The sequence below is a fragment of the Ricinus communis genome, chromosome 9 (assembly GCF_019578655.1).
Source record: "Ricinus communis isolate WT05 ecotype wild-type chromosome 9, ASM1957865v1, whole genome shotgun sequence".
In the NCBI taxonomy this organism is placed as follows: Eukaryota; Viridiplantae; Streptophyta; class Magnoliopsida; order Malpighiales; family Euphorbiaceae; genus Ricinus; species Ricinus communis.
Genome location: NC_063264.1, coordinates 15468804 through 15487781, shown reverse-complemented (window position 1 = coordinate 15487781; position 18978 = coordinate 15468804). Strand labels below are relative to the sequence as shown.

Genomic DNA, 18978 nt, shown 5'->3' with positions numbered 1-18978 from the left:
TATAAATCATACATACCTTTTGGGAAGAGTGAGTCTTCTTCTAGCTCTTCTAAGCAACTTTCTTCTACTAATCCTTCAAAGTTTCAAAGTGAAAAATCTAGTTTTAAGCAAGAAGGATTCAAGAGGACTTGTTACAAGTGCCAAGAACGTGGGCATATTGCTAGTGAATGCCTAAAAAGGAATACTCTCACAATTCACCCGAGTGAGGAGGATTCTTACGTCTATGAATCTGAAAGTAGCGATGAAGATGTTGAGGAGTATGATGCGGAGGAAGATGACAACCCTCTTTATGGAGTTGTTAGGAGAGTCTTACATTCTGAACCTCTCAAAGACATGCAACAACGAGAGAACCTTTTCCATACAAGGTGCAAGGTTCTTGATAAGACATGTAATGTGATTGTTGATGGAGGATCATGCACGGATGTGGCATCCATAGAACTTGTAAGTAAGCTTAAGCTTCCTCTTTGAAATCATGCTAAGCCTTACAAATTGAATTGGTTGAATAATGAAACTGCTTTGAAAGTCAAGAAACAAGCTTTAGTTTCATTTGCAATTGGCAATTATCATGATGAACGTTGGTGCAATGTATTGCCTATGAGTGCATGTCATATTTTTCTTGGTAGACCATAGAAATTTGATAGAAATGTTGTACATGATGGTGTTTCTAATGTATATATGGTTACTACCACGGGTGGAAAGAAGATTAGATTGTTACCTTTGCCTCCTAAGGTTGAACTTATGGTGGAAAGAAGGCCTAATTTTCTGATTTCAAGGAAAGAGTTTGAAAAAGAGTTTGCAATGGAGGGAGGAGGGTTTGTACTTCTTGTTAAACCCATTTCTGATGTTGTTTCCTATGCCACTAATTCTTTGTCTTTGAGTCATTTGCTTGAAGAATTTTCTAATGTATTTCCTAGTGATTTACCGAAAGGACTGCCACCTTTTCGTGGGATTAATCATGCAATTGACTTAATCCCGGGAGCCTCATTGCCTAACAAAGCAGCCTATAGGTGCAATCTCGAGCAAGCTAAAGATTTGCAAAGGCAAATGGAAGAACTAATGGAGAAAGGTTATGTGCGTGAGAGCCTTAGTCTATGTGCTGTTCCGACTCTTTTAGTGCCTAAGAAAGAAGGAACATGGAGAATGTGTATTGATAGTCGTGCAATCAACAACATAACTATCAAATATCAATTTCCTATGCTTAGGCTCCAAGATATGTTTGATGAATTGAGTGGTGCCAAAATTTTCAGCAAGATTGATTTGAGGAGTGGCTACCATCAAATGAGAATTCGAGAAGGGGATGAATGGAAGACAGCTTTCAAAATGAAACAAGGGTTGTATGAGTGGCTTGTCATGCCATTTGGACTTTGCAATGCCAATAGTTCGTTCATGAGACTTATGAATGAGGTACTTCGACCTTTTCTCAATAAGTCCATTGTTGTATTCTTAGATGATATTTTAGTATATAGCAAATCTGAAAGTGAGCATAAGTTGCATTTGAGAGATTTATTTGAAAAATTGAGAAATCATAAGTTGTATGGAAAAATGTACATTCATGTGTAATAGTATTTCTTTCCTAGGATATATTGTTTCTAGTGAAGGGATACAGGTTGATCCGGAGAAAGTGAAGGCCATTTCCACATGGTTAGTTCCAAGGGATGTTCATGAAGTTAGAAGCTTTCATGGCCTTGCTTCTTTCGATAGAATCTTCATCAAGAACTTCTCAATAATTACAGCCCCGATGACGGAGTTAATGAAGAAAGGAGAGTTCAAATGGAGTGAAGCGGCCCAAAAATCCCTTGAAGAAGTCAAAACAAAATTATGCAATGCACCCATCCTTGCTCTTCCAGATTTTGACAAGCTTCTTGAAGTGGAATGTGATGCACGCGGCGTGGGTATTGGAGTTGTCCTTATTCAAGAGAAGCATCCAGTTTGCTACTTTAGTGAGAAACTAAGTGGAGCTAAGCTGAATTATTCCAACTATGATCGTGAGTTCTATGCAATTGTTAGAGCTTTAGAACATTGGTCTCACTATCTAAGGCTAAAACCTTTTGTTCTTTATTCGGATCATGAGGCCTTGAAGTACATACATGGCCAACAAAAGCTGAATCATCGACATGCCAAGTGGGTAGAGTTCCTACAATCTTTCACTTTTCATTCAAAGTATAAGGAGGGAAGGAACAATGTTGTTGCAGATGCTCTCTCAAGGAGACGTTACCTACTTGCTACTGTCCATACTCAAGTTCTAGGCTTTGAACATTTAAAAGGTTTATATGAGAATGATGAACACTTTGCTACTGTATTTCAAAAGCCTACTCAGGAGTTCATAGTTCAAGATGGTTTCTTATTTAAAGGGAACAAACTTTATGTCCCTAAGTGTGGTGTTCGTGAGCTTTTGATTAGGGAAGTCCATGGAGGTGGAATTGCTGGTCACTTTGGTGTTCACAAGACCATGGACATACTCAATGAACACTTTTATTAGCCACACATGATAAAAGACGTGACTCATGTGGTAGAGAGATGTTCTACTTGTCAAAAGTCCAAGAGTACCTTCCATAAAGGTCTCTACCATCCCTTACTCATCCCTGATGCCTCTTAGAAAAGTGTAAGTATGGACTTTATTGTGGGGCTTCCAAAGACTCAAAGGGGAAAGGATAGCATCATGGTGGTGGTTGATCGATTTTCAAAGATGGCTCACTTTGTTGCATGCCATAAGACGGATGATGCATCCAAAGTTGCTGACTTGTATTTTCGTGAGATCATTCGTTTGCATGGTGTTCCAAGATCAATTGTTTCAAATAGGGATTCTAAATTCCTAAGTCACTTTTGGAGAATTTTATGGAAGTTGGTAGGTACTAAGCTTCTTTTTAGTACTTCTCATCATCCTTAAACTGATGGCCAAACGGAAGTGACTAATAGAACACTTGGATCTTTGTTGCGTGGACTTGTGAGTAAAATGCAAAAAGATTGGGATATCAAGTTGGCACATGCTGAATTTGCCTATAATAGGTCACCTTCCTCAACTACAAGTCGTGCTCCTTTTGAGGTGGTCTATAGGGTTAATCCTCTTCTTCCTGTTGAACTTGTTCCATTACCAAGAAAGGACTTAGTCCATGTTGATTCAAAGAAAAGATTGGAAGCATTTCATAAAATATATACTCAAGTTAAGGAGAAAATTGAAGCAATGAATGCAGTTTACAAGGCAAGAGCTAACAAGAGAAGAAAACAGCCTACATTTGCTAAGGGTGATCTAGTGTGGTTACATTTGAGGAAGGAATGTTTTCCTAATCTTAGGAAAAACAAACTCATGCCTAGGTCAGATGGTCCATTTCGTGTGTTATAAAAGATTGGAGAAAGTGCTTACAAACTTGAACTTCTAAGTGAGTATGGTGGTGTAAGTGCAACTTTTAATGTGGGGGATTTAACTCCATACCTTGATAATGAATGTTTGAGGACAAACTTTTTCGAAGAGGGGGAGAATGATATGGAATCAGTCTAACAAGAGGTCCATCACACAGTTCAAGTGCAAGATAATAATGCTACAGTCCATGCCTTGCTAGTGCATGAAAATGCTAAGCAAAGATCAGAATATTTCATGGGATTCTCATCAAAACAAACCTTTATCACTTGTCTTAGTTAGATGGTAGGCTTGGAAAGGAGAATATTTGCTGCTCATTATATTCAGCTTTTGCTGTTCATAAAGGAGGACGTTTTTGGAGTTATTCCTTGCTCTATTTGCTGCTCATTATGTTCAGTTTTCGTTGTTCATAAAGGTGGACATTTTTAGAGTTATTCCTTATTTAATTTGCTATTAGAATTTCAGTTTTAAGTGTGTAATAAAACTTTTGTAATTAGCCTTTAGTAGCTGTTACAAAGATTTTCTTTATTTAGCACTTTTATTTGTGGTTTAATTAGGGATGTTACAAGGGAATGTTAATCCTTGTGGCTGGTCAGTTTTTAGGAGGAAGTTGAAGAGTTTATTTATGTCATGTAACTCTTCTAGTGGTTGAGTATAAATAGGACTCATGGCTAAGTGTTATAGGCATTGAGAGTTGAAAATAAAATTTGATTTCTTTGTAAAATTATTCTAAGTGTTTTACTTTGTATTTACACACCCTTTTGCTCTTACTACTTAGTGTTTGAGAGTAGAAGTTTGAGAGTGCTTTACTTAGTGTTTTGTGGTGCTCAAAAAAACAAAAAAAAACAGTCACATCCTTGAATCAGTTTCAAACTTGTGCGTTCTATCCTTGTTCTTTTATTTGTTTCCTACAATTCAAAATACTCAAACTCATTCCAAAACGGTCCTATTCCTTTTCCACATCAAGGAATAAAAATACTCTTGCAATTTTAAACAACTATACACTTCATTAGAAGAATCAAAACATGATAAAAAAATACATATACTTTTCTATTTATATTTTAGTCGTATTTGACTGCCAAGTTTATTTTTTAAATAAATATGGACGACCACTTTATTAGAAGTATTAGAATGCATATAGTGCAAATTTTTAAAGAAATCATATATGAAAATTAGTTAAGAAATAGAATGACAATTCCACAATACTAATGCTATAGTTTTTCTTTAAGATCTTTTGATCTTATAAAATAATAAGTATTATTTATTTTAATTTTAAATATTATCTAATTCATAAGCTAGAGTAGTCTCGTCTTTAAGGCGGATATATGCCTAGTTTCCAAATAAATTCTATATTAGTAAGTCAATCTATTCTATAAAATAGAAATACCTCTTTTAACTTTATCATTTCTATTTTGCTTTCTCTCTTATGTCATTTTCTCAAATGAAATGAATTGTTTTACAGATCTCAACCAAATATAATATTAGTTTCAATTAGATATAGTAAATAGATTTGTATTTGGTCATTTGGATTTCGAACTATTTTAAATTTGAGTAATTTTAATCTCTAATTATTCTGAATTTGAATTATTTTGAATTTCAAGTCATTTCAAGTTTGGACCTTTTTAGTATTAAGTCATTTTAATTTTGCGTTATTGCAGGATCAAGTTATTAAAATCACTTTTGTTTTTTAGAAAAAGTCTCATTGTTTTAGTTATCCATCATTTAGCCATGGAGTTGTTTCAAGATTTAAGTTGTTTTAGGTTGTTTATTACATTTAAAATTTGATTGTATTCTATTTGATTTCTAAAAAATTGCAGTTTTAACCTTATTGCCTACATTCACAATATATAAAACTACCATTGCAAAAAATGGATTTTATTTAGATATTATATTCTAATTTTTTTCTTTTAAGTTTTTAGCTTCTTATCTCTCAATTCACTTCTTCCTTTTATGCTCTCTTCTTATAAATTATAACAATAGCTAGTATGAATTTCTTTGTTTTTAAGTTTTGCTTTTGTGACAAATTCTATCCATCTAGTTCTTGAAATTTTATAAACTGAATATGGTAATTCTAACTTTTCAAGTAATTTATGCAATCGACCCTCTTATATTTAAGGGAAAAGGACAAAAAATGCCATGTGGTTTGACATTTTTACATATAAAGGACTTTTGATTTTTTCATGATAAAAAAATACCTTGTGATTTGTTTTCTTATATTTTTACCACCTTACAAACTATTAATCTTTAGATTTTTATGATTTAATAATATTATAATACTAATTTTCAGTAATAAAATCACTTATTAAGTAATTTAGCATGTAACTAAGTACATTGAATTTATGTTAAATAAAATTAATATATATTTTTAATTTCTTAAGAATAAAATAAAATTAAAATATTTTCAGATGTATCCTGATAATTGATTTGATGGTAAATCACATATAAAATAATTTTATTATTAAAAATAAATATAATACTAATATTAAATCATAAAAATCTAAAGGTACTAATTTGTAAGGTAGTAAAAATATAAAAAAAAACTAAATCACATAATATTTTTTGTCACAAAAAAATTACAATCTTCTAAGTGCACAAACGCCTAACCACAAGATATGTTTTTGTACTTTTCCCTATATTTAATAATTAATAAGTTAATAATTTTATTATTTAAGAAATTTTTAAGAAACCAACTTCGTTCTTCTATGGATAATTAATAATTCTGTTTTCAATATTTAATAAAATTTGAACAAACTCCTTGTAATTGTTTTTCATTAGACAGAATATTTAGAAGAAAAATGCTAATTATCTATATAACATTCTCTGTTTGGTTGAAATGAATAATTTTGTAGACTTCATTTCTAAATTCAAAGTTTATGTATTTGATTAAAATAAAAATTTATTTAAAATTCTAACTCATTAAATCCATAAGATTTATCATCACTAAACTAATTTCTAACAGAATAGATAAATGAATTACATATTAAATATATAAAGATTTTCTATACATATGCCACCAAAAAAAGTAGTGAATTGAAAATTATATTTTCTATTTAAAGATAGTGCAATTTCTAAGAAATTATTTAGAGCACGATTTTTTTATATCAATCACTTATTGGATTGAAAACTAATAATTTACATTTTGATAATAAATTATTTGTTTTATACGGTAGTTTATTGACTTTAAGTTTATATATGTAATTTACTTTTAATACATTAATTTCATACTATTTTATGATTTTCATCCCTTGTGAAATTAATGAGTTTTAATTCTAATATTTAGCAAACTTTTTTCTAAATTTTGAATTAATTCATCCTTATTATAAATTTATTATGAATTTGAGTTGTTTTGAGGTTTATATATTTTTCAATTTTAGGTTCTAGTTATTTTAGATTTTAGCTCTAGGTTAGAATATTTTGAGTTCGAGTCACTTTAAGCCTTAGGTTGTTTTGTAATCAAATTATTTCAGTTCATAGTGTATGCAAGTTCAAGTATAGTAACCTATTGCTAATTTTAAAGCATATAAATGTCCTTAAAAACTTTGTACATGGAATGAGTCAAATTGCCCTAGTCACTTTGGTTGGGAGTTCTGGGGCTTGGGGTAAAAAAAAGAGGCTTGAGCAAATTATATCTATTTGGGGATGAAATAGTCACTTGCAATAAAAGAGACGAATGAATGATACAACTTTTTTTTTCTATGTCAGTTGAATGTAATTTAAGTAATAAAATTTAAGGTTATGCGAAAAATTTCCAAACTGAACTTGACTATAATTATATATTTAAACTTAATACTATATCTGGTTGTAATCCATTAAAGAATTTATTTTATTCAAGAAAAAAGACATGAGAAAGAAGTAAAATACAAATGATAAAACATCCAAAATACTATTATGCTTATTGATACATGTATTCACATTTTATTTTAACAATAACACAATATAAAATTTAAATCAAACACCAATAGATCAATTTCAACAAATCAAAATTAATTAATCATACAACCAAAAATCTTTTGGATAGAAACACTTCAATACTCATCTTCATATAAAGAGAAAATAAAAATAAGTAAATAATAGAAACTAAAATTTGTGTAGGTTAAAATCTTGGTCTCTTAAGAAATCTATAAAGCCTCCTTATCATGTCCTCATTGATTGTCACTCATCTTCCCCATTAATGATGTTACTGCCGATTCACATCAAGAAAATAATTCTACTAAACTTCTAAAATTCTTTGGGTTTGTAATTTATTATTGGATTGTGATGGATTCTTGAAAGTTTTTTAGTTGGTTAAGTATTAAGTAGAAAATAAAAAGAAAAATGAAATCAGAGAAAGGAGTGATGATACTATTAAAGAGAGAAAAGATGGATGTATGATTTTACTAAAGATAGAAATTTTTAAAGAAAAACTTATGAACTGTACAAAAGAAAAAGAAAAAGTCAAAACTCATAAAAAAGAAATATTAATAAGGTATAGATGTTAAAAAAACAAAGTCACCATAAAAAATGATATTTATTTAAAAAATATAATATTTTATATGGTATGATTTTTTTTTTAATTTAGCTATAATGAATTCTGTATAAATTTGATTGTGTAGAATATAAACATTATATTTATATTATATTTACAAATGCATTTTATAAATTTTATAGATTTTAAGTTCTTATTTGTTAGAAAAAATAAAAATAAAATAAATATAAAAATAAATATTATTAAGCGACCAATAGATTCGGCTCCAATATGGTTGATCAACATAAAAGCGCTGCTAACATTTAAAAGTAATACACGATCCAAAAAGCATATGAATCCAAGATGAAAAAATCTGGGGGAGTTAAATTAAATCCAAGTAGCCATAAAATATAAGGATAAATAAATAAATATTGAAATCAAACTGCAAGTCCTATAATGCATTTTAGGTCCAATATTGGACAAAGCTATAGAAGATGGCTTATAGGCCAAGTAGTCTTGTATATGATCTGTCAGCAAAAATCATACATTCAGAAAAAGAAATCACAAAGCTTACATGATCATGGGTCACTACTCACTAGCTGATTAATCATAAGATCTGGTATTGTTAGGTCTTATACTCGAAAAACAAATGATTGCAAATAAAAAAATCTCTAACAAAGAAACAGTAGGTCACCAATTGAGTACAGCAGCATATAAGATAATTAATGTCTTTATCATGTTTAGGTCATATGCAAAGAAAGACAATGACAAGAAGGGCAAGTTATAAAATTCAAGTTTGTCAGGTAAATAGTTCAGGACAAGGTTTAAAAATGACCATGAAGGCCAATTAGACTACATATACATATAGTTAGTATGCATCTCTAATGACAGTTTCCTAACAAAAGTTTATACAATAAAAGCAAATGGCAATAAAACATTACTGGTTTTAGGTTTGAGGAGAATGATAAGAGAATTACAAATGCCTTGGTTATGTCATGCAGCAGAAGCAAAAGAATGCAAATCCAGTTACCAGCTCAAGTTTGTTAGGTCAGAGGTTTAGGATAAGATAGAAAGTGTCTTTCAGGATAATGCTCATTGTAAGTCAAATGTATGTGAATGCAAAGTCATACAACTCAAGTTCTCAGGTAATTACTCGATTAGAAAAACACGAAACATTTCCTTAACAACGCCAACATCATCTTTCCCTTCTATTTTCCAACATAATAATAAATGTATAATGAATATTACAGAAGATATGATCACAAATTTTATGGATGATGTAAAAGATGTTCATATTGATATTGATCACTGGATAATTTTGCACATGTGTAAATTCCCAGACAGTGTCAGATACATTATTTACCTCGGTATCTATAGGCTTATAACTGCATCTAAATTTGCACAATTGTAGACCCAAATTAATCAAAAGCAAGCAGACAAGAAACCCTTGTGCATGTACCCAAGAGGCTGCAACATGCTAAACATGAGAACTAGAGCGTATCAACATTTTGTATACAATATGATCACGGCTCTTGTACAGGCTGAATATGACTCTCATTGGCGAGCAGAAGAGTTGGGACTAATCAGGGAGGAGAGGTAACCTGTCCACCATGTGCGTTGATCCATTCGAGTCATCACTGGTACCGAGGGAGTCATCAAATCTACTATCAACATCAACAGTTTCACTAGACTCCAGCCTATTGTCCAACCAAGTCTGATATGGAAGGATGCGAATATGTATATCTGGTGCTGTACCAATTTTCTCTGCTTGTAGTTGGTATTTTTGAATGAAGTCCATCTGAACAGAAATAATGTTTGATGGCCTTGGGAGCAGCTCCACAGGTTCCCCCTTCGGGATAACCACCTGCTCAATGGCTATTCTTGTCTCCTACAATTGCAAACCACTTCATTGAGCCGAACAGCAAGAATGTTGACTGAACAGGTAATACAAATCGAAACATGACAAGCATGTCTTTAATATATTGTTTTGCAAGCCCATAACTAATCAATCAACAAACAATTCTTGCCCATCAATTGTTCTCTTCTCTTTCTATATTTTGTTTCTACTTTTTTTCCTGCTAATCAGGTAATATCTCCATAGAGAAAGAAACCATACTCAAACACTACAAAGAAGAGATGTTATCCAAGAATGCAACATAATGTTTCAACAACCACCTGTTTTACTATGTACCAACAAATGCAAAATTAGGGATCTACCAGGCCTTATGGCACGTTGCTCCAAGTTACTTTTGAAATCCTTCATTGCCTACATCTCACATCTAACCCACCAGCACTACAAGATTTTAGCATCGAAGGACACAACAAGGAAATGGATTCAAGAACATTTCACGAAATACCCATAGTTAAGCCAGTTAGGTTCTGTTTGGCAAAGCTGTTCATAGCTAATAGCTACTAATTAAAAGTTGGGAGAATAAATTATTATGAGTCGTTTAATAATATAGACATCAATTGATCATTTTGAACATATTTATTTCATGCCTATATAATTAAGCATTATTTAGGAAAATATTTAACATATTGAAAACAACAATGAAATGTAACATCTTACTTTGAAAATCAAAAGATGTCTATATTGATTAATTATTGTCTCAATGTCTTTGAAACAAAATTTTTAAACATAAGAAATTAGGCTCATTTTTAGTTTTATTATTTTCTGTTTCAGGCTGTATGGATTACTAATACCGGAAAAAAATTAAAAGAGGAACTCCAGATTTCACATTACCCTTAAATTATTTCTGGTATTTTTTTTTTTCAAATTTTATTTGCTTCGGAGTTAACATAGTTTAATAGTTTTTAGACATCAATGTTTAAGAGAATAATCTGGTAATTAATTTTCGAAACAAATACCTATTAGTCAAAAGCTCCAAATTTGAGTTAACCCAACAGCTTCCAGATGCTATCTAAAAAAAGCCGAGAATAGCTTTTTAAATAAGAGCATTGCATGTTAGCATTTCCTTACACCTCGACCGCAAGTACTTGCTTATGCTAGACATATCTCGTCGCTAATATCAACCAACTTATCAGATGTGTCTTCTACACTACAATAAGATTTAGTTATCAATGAGATGCCACTCAGGTTGATCACAAGATTACTGCTTCCGTTGACATATAAAAACCTATCTTTTCTAATTGATAAGAAGCCCCAAATCAAACCATCGCAAAAGCCTTCTTCAACTCTCAGAAATCCTCCAGATAAATGCCTAAATGAAAATAGGTTAACATTCCTTCAAACATTTAAATCTCACAAGTACACACTTAAACTAGGAATGTTTTTCACATAAAAGTTGGGCCAACTTCATTTTGCAACTGGAGGGTGTGAGAGAAGAATCTATTTTTCCAGCTAAATACTGACACTCAACTCTGTAGAAACATCTTAATACCTCTCTTACAGATCACTGAGCTATTTACTACAGCCATTCAAAAATCTTCAAATTAATGGCATGTCATTTTGAGTGTGCTCTTAATTAACAGCAATGATATAATCAATATTTGGTCCTATCCTTACATTTTACCCGTTTCAGTTATTTGGAAATCGCAGGAAAAATTTTAGTCTTTATGGCTGCTACTCCCCATTAATAGGAATGACAGCATATCAGGTTTTTTCAAGTAACTGCTCTATACCAGCCCTAATCTTATACCCTTAAAAAAGTAAAAGATTCTGAGAAATTAAATATTTTTTATAAAATAATAATCTAAAAATAAAATATAATTACAATTTAATATTAATAAGATTGAAATATTTGAGGAATATGACTGTATTTTGCATTTTTTTCATTATTAAATACTTTTTTGGATAAAAATGTATCACGTTCATATTGCCATTCTCATTTGCGTAATTTTTTCAAATTATACAAATTTAACACAATAAATGGATTTAGGCAGATAAAGATAATCGATGGGTAATACTGACAAGGTTTGGGACGGGTATGGATAGCTAAGGTGTAATTATAAATGGGTTTTGGGACAGGTAAAATTAGTGACAACTCAAACGGATACGGGCATGGTTACCCCTGAATGGGCAGGTACTGACCCATAGCCAGTTTTACCCATTTCACGATATAATCCTTCATTGCTACAGCTATTCTTATATAATGCCCTTTCTGGCAAGCTAATTAAACAACTAATTAAATTAAACCGTGATAGCAAAGGCCTTAAGTATTGCAATTTTCTCATGATACAGAGACACTGATCTAAACTGCAGTGCGAGTAATAGGTTGCAGATTAATGAAAACAATTATATGTTCTACTTGCTTTAATAGTCTAAACCATTATCTAATTGTATTGCTGTATTTTGGATTTTGGAAATGACCTTAATCTTGTGGTGAGGCATATGGATGTTCTAAGAGAAAAGGAGCACATGATCGAACATGTTCAATTAATTTACCCAAGCAAATAGCAGATCTCAAATGGTAGACTCCATATTACCGGTTATAATCATAGTTAAGCTACTAAAGGAGCCATAAAATAGATTGGATTTTCTCACAAGCATAGTTCACATTGACTGGTTTTAGTTTTGGGCTCGAGGTACATATTTGTACAAGTACAACTTTGCAAAGAAAGTACCTAAACTATCTTATTTGCAGAGGCATATTAACACCAAGATATAGGTAGAATGGTTAAAACTTCACTATAGCTCTAACATCATTTCTCAGAAAGCTAAAACAAGAAGGGAGCAAAGCAAAAAGAACTAAAATAGAAAGTCGCACTCTTACTTCTAGGGCATCAGTCTTCTCTGAAAATTTTGCACTGTCTTCTGATCTGGAATCCTTCAATTCATTATCCCAATCACTAGCCAACACCCTTATGGCCTTTGTTATCTGTACCAATGAGTTTGTCTGCAAGAAGAAAGATAAATTATGGCACTTCGATAATAAGAAGCAACTTCTTAGACAGAAAAAAATTGCTATTAAGTTATTAACCTTTGTCACATATATGGGAATATCATGAGATTCGGCAGCAGCTTGAATCCCAGGATTCTTCTTGAGCTTGGAATGCAAGGCAAGTAGTGCATCTGCCTCGCTGATGTTATCAGTTAATTGAACTACAGTATCTATTTTCAACTGATTGGTCCCTTGAATCACACTCGCCTCCGGGATCTAGAATAACTGCTCATTCTGTAAGTTTGATTTCAGTATTTCATAACATGTACTATTACTACAGGCCACGACAGAAAACATTAAATGAGCTTTAAGCAGTAGGGTTTCATTTTTCAAATATAAATGCAGGCACCAGTCTTATGAAACACACATTTCTTGGGTACTAATGCCTCACCAGAATCTTGACAGCTGACACAAACTGAAGGCCAACTTTTTGCTATCATGTTTAAGGTTATAAAGACCATGGATAACTTAATGAAACCAACAAATTCAAGAACTGAGAAGTGAAATAAGTAAAAAACAGACATATAGAACAGAGAAAGGAGAAAAGAATGGGAAAGGGTGGGGCTTGGCATGGAAGCTTGAAAATTCAACTATAACACTGACTTTCTTGGCACAAGTACAGTTCAAAGAAAGAACTTAAATTAGAACCATATTATTATCAAGGTTATAATTACAACACATAAGTAAATCATCATTATTGGTAGATCCTTGATCCAATTAAGCCTAGTCCCAGACTAGTTGTGGAATATTCCCCCTATCATGAGAGTGTTCTATCGGAGACTTAAGCTGCCAATGTAGCCTCCATTTACTTCTTGCAAATAAATAGATTAAAACAGAGCACACTGACAGATTTTATAGTTGATTTGAAATCCTTCGATATTTTTTATTTCTGAGAGAAGGTTAAAACGAAAAGGCAATGACAATTATGTGCATGTCTGTCATGTTATTTTCTAGACAGATTTGAAAAACACCTCCATATTTAACTGGGATTTTTACAGCAAGCCAAAGAACTGGTTACTGGGTGAGCTCGAGCCTAGTTGATCAGGCCAACCTCCAGAAACCCCAGTCCCATGCCCACCTGGGCCCGACCTACTTCAGTGAAAAGAATATTTTATATATTTCAAATATATTTATATATAAGAAAAATATACATTTTATACATAAGTATAATATTATATATTCTTTTTAAAAAGAAATGCATTCAGACCAGGTCGTCCCGGGCCTAACAAGCTACTCCCAAGCCTTGGCCCATCTAACTTGGGTCGGGCAGGACTCCAGACCCATGAACAGATCTTAGCAATAGCTATTATGCCAACTGCCCTAGTTAGCATTCCGTTTTGGTACATTGAACTTGTGATAATAAATCATTAAGTTCTAATAGCATCAGAATATATACAGGTACGATGTCTTACCCCATAGACATACAAGCGAAGTGGTGCCTCATCTTCCAATGAATTCTCTCGCATGTATGGAGGAGACTCAGAAATGAATCCGCCACCACTGATCCTTTCATCTTTCATCTGGAGATCTTCAAACGAAATCTCATCTTTCTTCTGAGCAGATGCATCAATAGAAGGTTCGATTCGTACAGTCTCCTTTCCTTGAGAATCCATCTTGCGAACTTCAACATTTGGTGGACGACCTTCGACAACAAAATGTCAGCAAATAGAATGCAACTCCTTAAAAAAGGATCCTGCAGTGTAATTAAAACATGAAAAAGCAGTAAGTTGGTTTTACCAACTAAGAAGGTAAAAACTACCTGAGAGAATCGCATCTACTGTCGCTTCCAGGCTACGATGAACTCGCAGCTCGTTTTTTGCAATTATCTCCACTGCACAACTAAATGTTGATGGTCCTTTTCTCTCCAATACTGTCTTTTGGACTCCTCTCCTATTTGCTTCTTCATCTCCCAGTGTCACACTCTGAAAGAATTATTATATCAGCTTTAAATTAACTGAGCAAAGAAATGACACTGTGCCTGTCAAGTGACAGCAGAAACTTACAGTACACACACACATAATTTGATGTTATTCCAATTCTATGAAATTGAGCATAAAGCTACTGGAAATTCCATAGAAATTTGCAGAACCAAGGCAACCAAGTTTTGTGCAATGAAATATCCATAGCATCTCACGTTCTTCTAGAGCAATAATGCCTCATTGGGGTAACTCCAGTGAGTTAGTGAAACTGGGGGAGATCCCGACTTATTCAGTGTCCACAGTCCATAGACGATTTTCTAACAAGGATTAAGAACAGACTTTTTTCTTCCAGCTCATAGACTGGTTTCGTACGATTGCCAGTTTTTGATGCCTGAAATAAGTTTCCATATAACCAAAACTACTCTGGGTTTTTCTGAACAATCAAAGTTACACTGATGGAACCAAAAGTTAGACAGAAAAGCTTATTAGATCGAGTTTATAAACTATGTCGAACTCAATTAAAGTCCATACCTTGATTTTTGTTATTTCAAATGTGGTAATTCATGTGCAAATGATAGTCTGTAAAATTGGCTTTAGAAAATCATGCATGTTGAAGAAAAGCATAGGATAGGAATGTCATGTAATAGGATGGCTATGCTGTCAATACATCTATAAATTATTAGCATTATCTTCACCTGTATTCCTCCAACAAGCATTTCCAGAGAAGGATTCACTATCAAATTTTCTATGGTAACTCCATGAGAAGTGGCTACTAGCTGAATCCCACGTTGCGCAATTGTACTTGCAGCCATTGCTTCAAGTTTTGTTCCTATTTCATCTATCACTATCACTTGGGGCATATGATTTTCAACTGCTTCTATCAATACCTGAATATAGAAAAGTGTAAAACATGAGCATCATTATAGATTCTTTATTAATTTTTGAGAAAATGGCACATATAGATACCCATTTCAGAGAAAGAAAAAGAGAGAGAGACGAGGATGAAAATAATTTGCAACAAATGCCACAAGTAACTCCTAATTGTAGTGCATATAACAATGACATAATTATTATAAAAGTAGAGATGAACCTCAATTCATTATACATTCACAGTATTTCACTAATGAAAAATGTACTGACTTTCAGATTCAGTAACCCAAATTTTAGCTAATCAAACCTCATTTCATGAACATAAATTGGCCACGCATTAGGAAAGAGAACAAGTGAATATCACTCTTCTAGCTCATACCTTATGCTGCTTATCTGAATTGGGTACTTGCATCCGGCGAGCATTTCCTATGCCTGCATGAGGTATATCGCCGTCTCCACCTATTTCATTGGAAGTGTCAACGATCATTACTCGTTTCTTGTAATCAGTTGCAAGCATTCGAGCTATTTCCCTGTAGAACTAATCATTTTAGGTCCCCATGAAGTTCAACAAAGTAGCTAAAAACTATCTTTGAAAAAAGTGCAGATGTAAGTCGCTAAAATAAATTGACATAAAAGAAAACGAAAACAACAACAATCAAGGCCTGAGTTGGACTAGCCCTGCTTTGTGCTGTATTTAATCCTGTATCGTCACACACAGGACAACTGTGGAAGTTTAGTGTAATCGCTTTTCTTTTTATGTTTTAATTGCACAAAAATGCCCCATGAAATCCACATAGGTTTCAAAAGACAGTGGGCAAACAGTAGGGCTAAAACCAGCTCTTATAAACCTAACAATACTAGCAGAAATCAATGACCTGATAGTCCATATATAATGTTCTGCTCTTTTATACTGTACTATTTCAACGCAAAAAGAAATATGAAACAAAATTACAAAATTATGAAAGTAAATCACCTGTAACCAGTAACATGAATTACTAACCTGATAATTGTGGTCTTTCCCACCCCTGGAGGCCCAATGAGCAAAAGAGAAGATCCGTCCTGAATCAAATCTCTTAGTAAACTAGTGCTGCCAGGTATCGCACGACCAACTCGACAAGTTAAACCAATAATATGGCCCTTCCTATTTCTTATAGCACTGATCCGGTGCAATGTTCGACTGATGCCTGCTCGATTGTCAATGGCAAAGTCACCAACCTGCAATACGCCTAAAACATTTTCTCAGTATAAATCAGAGAATTAAGTTGACATCTTTTTGCAAAATTAAGGTGATGAGCTTCACAAAAACCTCAAAATCTATAGATAAAAATATAAGAAAGTCAAACAGGAAATAGTGTGTTTCAAACTCCTAATTTGTTTATCACAAAACAATAAGATTCCCAAGATAGAGCAATATGGTGATATGCAAGTTCAGGACTCTGTCCATCAAAATATCTGTAGATGTTGCATATTTCCAGTGTAGAAAGGGAAACGAGCAAGGGAAAAAATTGAAATTTTTGAGAAATTGTCAGTTCTGTTGGATTCATCTCTATCTCTCAAGTCGAAAACTTACATGGTAATATTTAGTATATTAAACTTAGATGGTCTTTTGGCACATTAAAGACTTAGATGGTTACTACACTAAACTCAGATGTTGTAGTGTGATACTATTATCAACAACTTATTCTTCAATAGTTTCAATCCCAAGAAATTATCAATGTACCAAAGAATGATAACAAGAATACTAAATCAATAATAGTGGATTCTAAAGATAAGAAATTAGATCATGGTGACGAGCAATAAGAACTTAAGTTTCATTTCGTGCAAGTGTAGGATAATACATCCATAAATTAAAGAAGGGGACCTATATGACATCAAGATGAGCTCACAAGACCCACAATGTTCTGGTGAAGCGAACAACTAACAAAAGATGTATGCATAAATATGTAATAATTTTGTTTGAATAAAATCAAAAAGGAAAAAGAGAAGAAAACAACAGCGCAACAACAACGGAGTAAGAATTGATTTGTTGATATAAGAAAAGGAAGAAAAAGGAAATAAATTATGAATAATTAAAAACAATGAATTTGAGTGGAGAAAAAGAAAGAAGATAAAAGTATTAAAAAAAAAAAAAAAAAGAATTAATGTAAAACTTTTCCCGAAGAGCATTTTGTTCGTTTAGCTTTTTCTAACCCATAGCAAATAGAAGTCATAAAGTTAGTTTGATTTTCTTCGAATAAATCATTGATTTTTTCTCAACCCACCCCTAATCGAAACTTTCTACACACCGCAAAAATTATAACTAAAAATAATAAAAGACTAAATCATTTATGCATTTTAACAAACAATTTGTGAGCAAGAACGAAAAGATAACCTGTGATGTAGCATGCTCGATATCCTGAAGTGTAACTGGACAATCAGATAAAACAAAGTCACCAGACGGAAACCTAGCCAGTGGTCTCCGACCGAGGTCCATAACAACCTCAACCAAGTCATGGAGCTCAGAGTGCTCGCTTACTCTTCTTCTCATCTCTTCAGGCAATAGCGCCACTAAACGGGCCAATTCCATATCAAAATCATCGTGAGGAGATGGAGAAGCTGAAGAACTTGAAATTGAAAAGAACCAATAAAGTTTCTTGGGGATAATTTGGGAACTCCGAGAGAAATGAAGCGTTTTCAAGGGAGAATTACATAGTGGAAGTTGCTGCGGGAATTGGGTTACGATTGGTATATGCGGAGTTTGAAGCAGAGAAAAGAGCATTTGATTTTGGCGGGAAATGAAAGACTTCTATATCTCGGATTTGTCGTTTGATTATTTTTGGATTCGTTGTTTGATTTTTTTCTCTTCTGTAGGATGGGATCAGCTTCTTCCTTACTTTCTGGACAGCAAGTGCAATTGTCACCCAAGTGTGTGTTCGTGGATAAACATAAAGTATTTGAAAAGTAGTAATGCTACGTAGCTTATTTTTCCATATCACATCTGACCTGGCAAAGCCTTGTAGCTTATTTCTTTCGTCCCATCTCACCTGGCTTCTAAGACTTTTAGATAAGAGTAATGCTACGTAGGAAAAGTATGTCATTCTTAAAAAGTAATTAAAAAAAAATCACATAATATACAATTTTTTAAAAATATAATATCAATGTATATTATATTTTTTTTTTTGACAAAAGATATTTACTTACTGAATTTATGTACTTTTTCAGCAAATAGCTGTCTAAACTTATATCTAAAAATTAATTACAAAATTTTTTCAACAAATAGTCTTCCAAACTTGTATCCAAGAATTATAAATTTAATTTTTTTTAAAAAAGTAAAATAGCATTAATTTTTATATTTTAATTAAATTATAAAAATTAAAAATAATATTTATTTCATTAATAACTTCCCGAATTTTAAATTTTCCTAAATACGTTCTTTTATAACACGTCACTAGATATTATATTAGTAAATTAATGAAATAAATATTATTTTTAATTTTTATAATTTAATTA

General features: G+C 32.5%; 1 protein-coding gene across 4 annotated transcripts; it reads right to left on the bottom strand.

Annotated features, from left to right (window-relative positions):
* Positions 1-9074: 9074 nt before the first annotated feature.
* Positions 9075-18443, bottom strand: LOC8284559 (protein SEEDLING PLASTID DEVELOPMENT 1). Of its 4 annotated transcripts, none has more exons than XM_048379474.1 (9): positions 17861-18439; positions 16490-16704; positions 15869-16019; positions 15315-15506; positions 14460-14622; positions 14113-14321; positions 12740-12916; positions 12533-12655; positions 9075-9687 (listed from the first exon to the last, which is right to left on the bottom strand). In XM_048379474.1, the coding sequence occupies exons 1-9, from the start codon at positions 18245-18247 to the stop codon at positions 9379-9381; spliced, it is 1926 nt and encodes a 641-aa protein (XP_048235431.1). In that variant the 5' UTR covers positions 18248-18439; the 3' UTR covers positions 9075-9378. The 4 variants fall into 4 exon arrangements, with proteins under 4 accessions (XP_048235431.1, XP_015574899.1, XP_025013181.1 ...); XM_015719413.3 differs by having other exon boundaries at positions 14113-14342; positions 17861-18437; XM_025157413.2 differs by lacking the exons at positions 9075-9687; positions 12533-12655 and having other exon boundaries at positions 12740-12934; positions 14113-14342; positions 17861-18443.
* Positions 18444-18978: the final 535 nt, after the last annotated feature.

Bases quoted from the DNA above. Each gene is read 5' to 3' on its own strand.
- LOC8284559 (XM_015719413.3), bottom strand. From the start codon at position 18,247: ATGCTCTTTTCTCTGCTTCAAACTCCGCATATACCAATCGTAACCCAA. The intron at 12,917-14,112 runs GTAAGACATCGT...CAGTTATTCTAG, and splicing joins TTCGCTTGTATGTCTATGGG to ATCCCGGAGGCGAGTGTGAT. The intron at 9,688-12,532 runs GTAAGAGTGCGA...TTGCAATTGTAG, and splicing joins AGAAGACTGATGCCCTAGAA to GAGACAAGAATAGCCATTGA.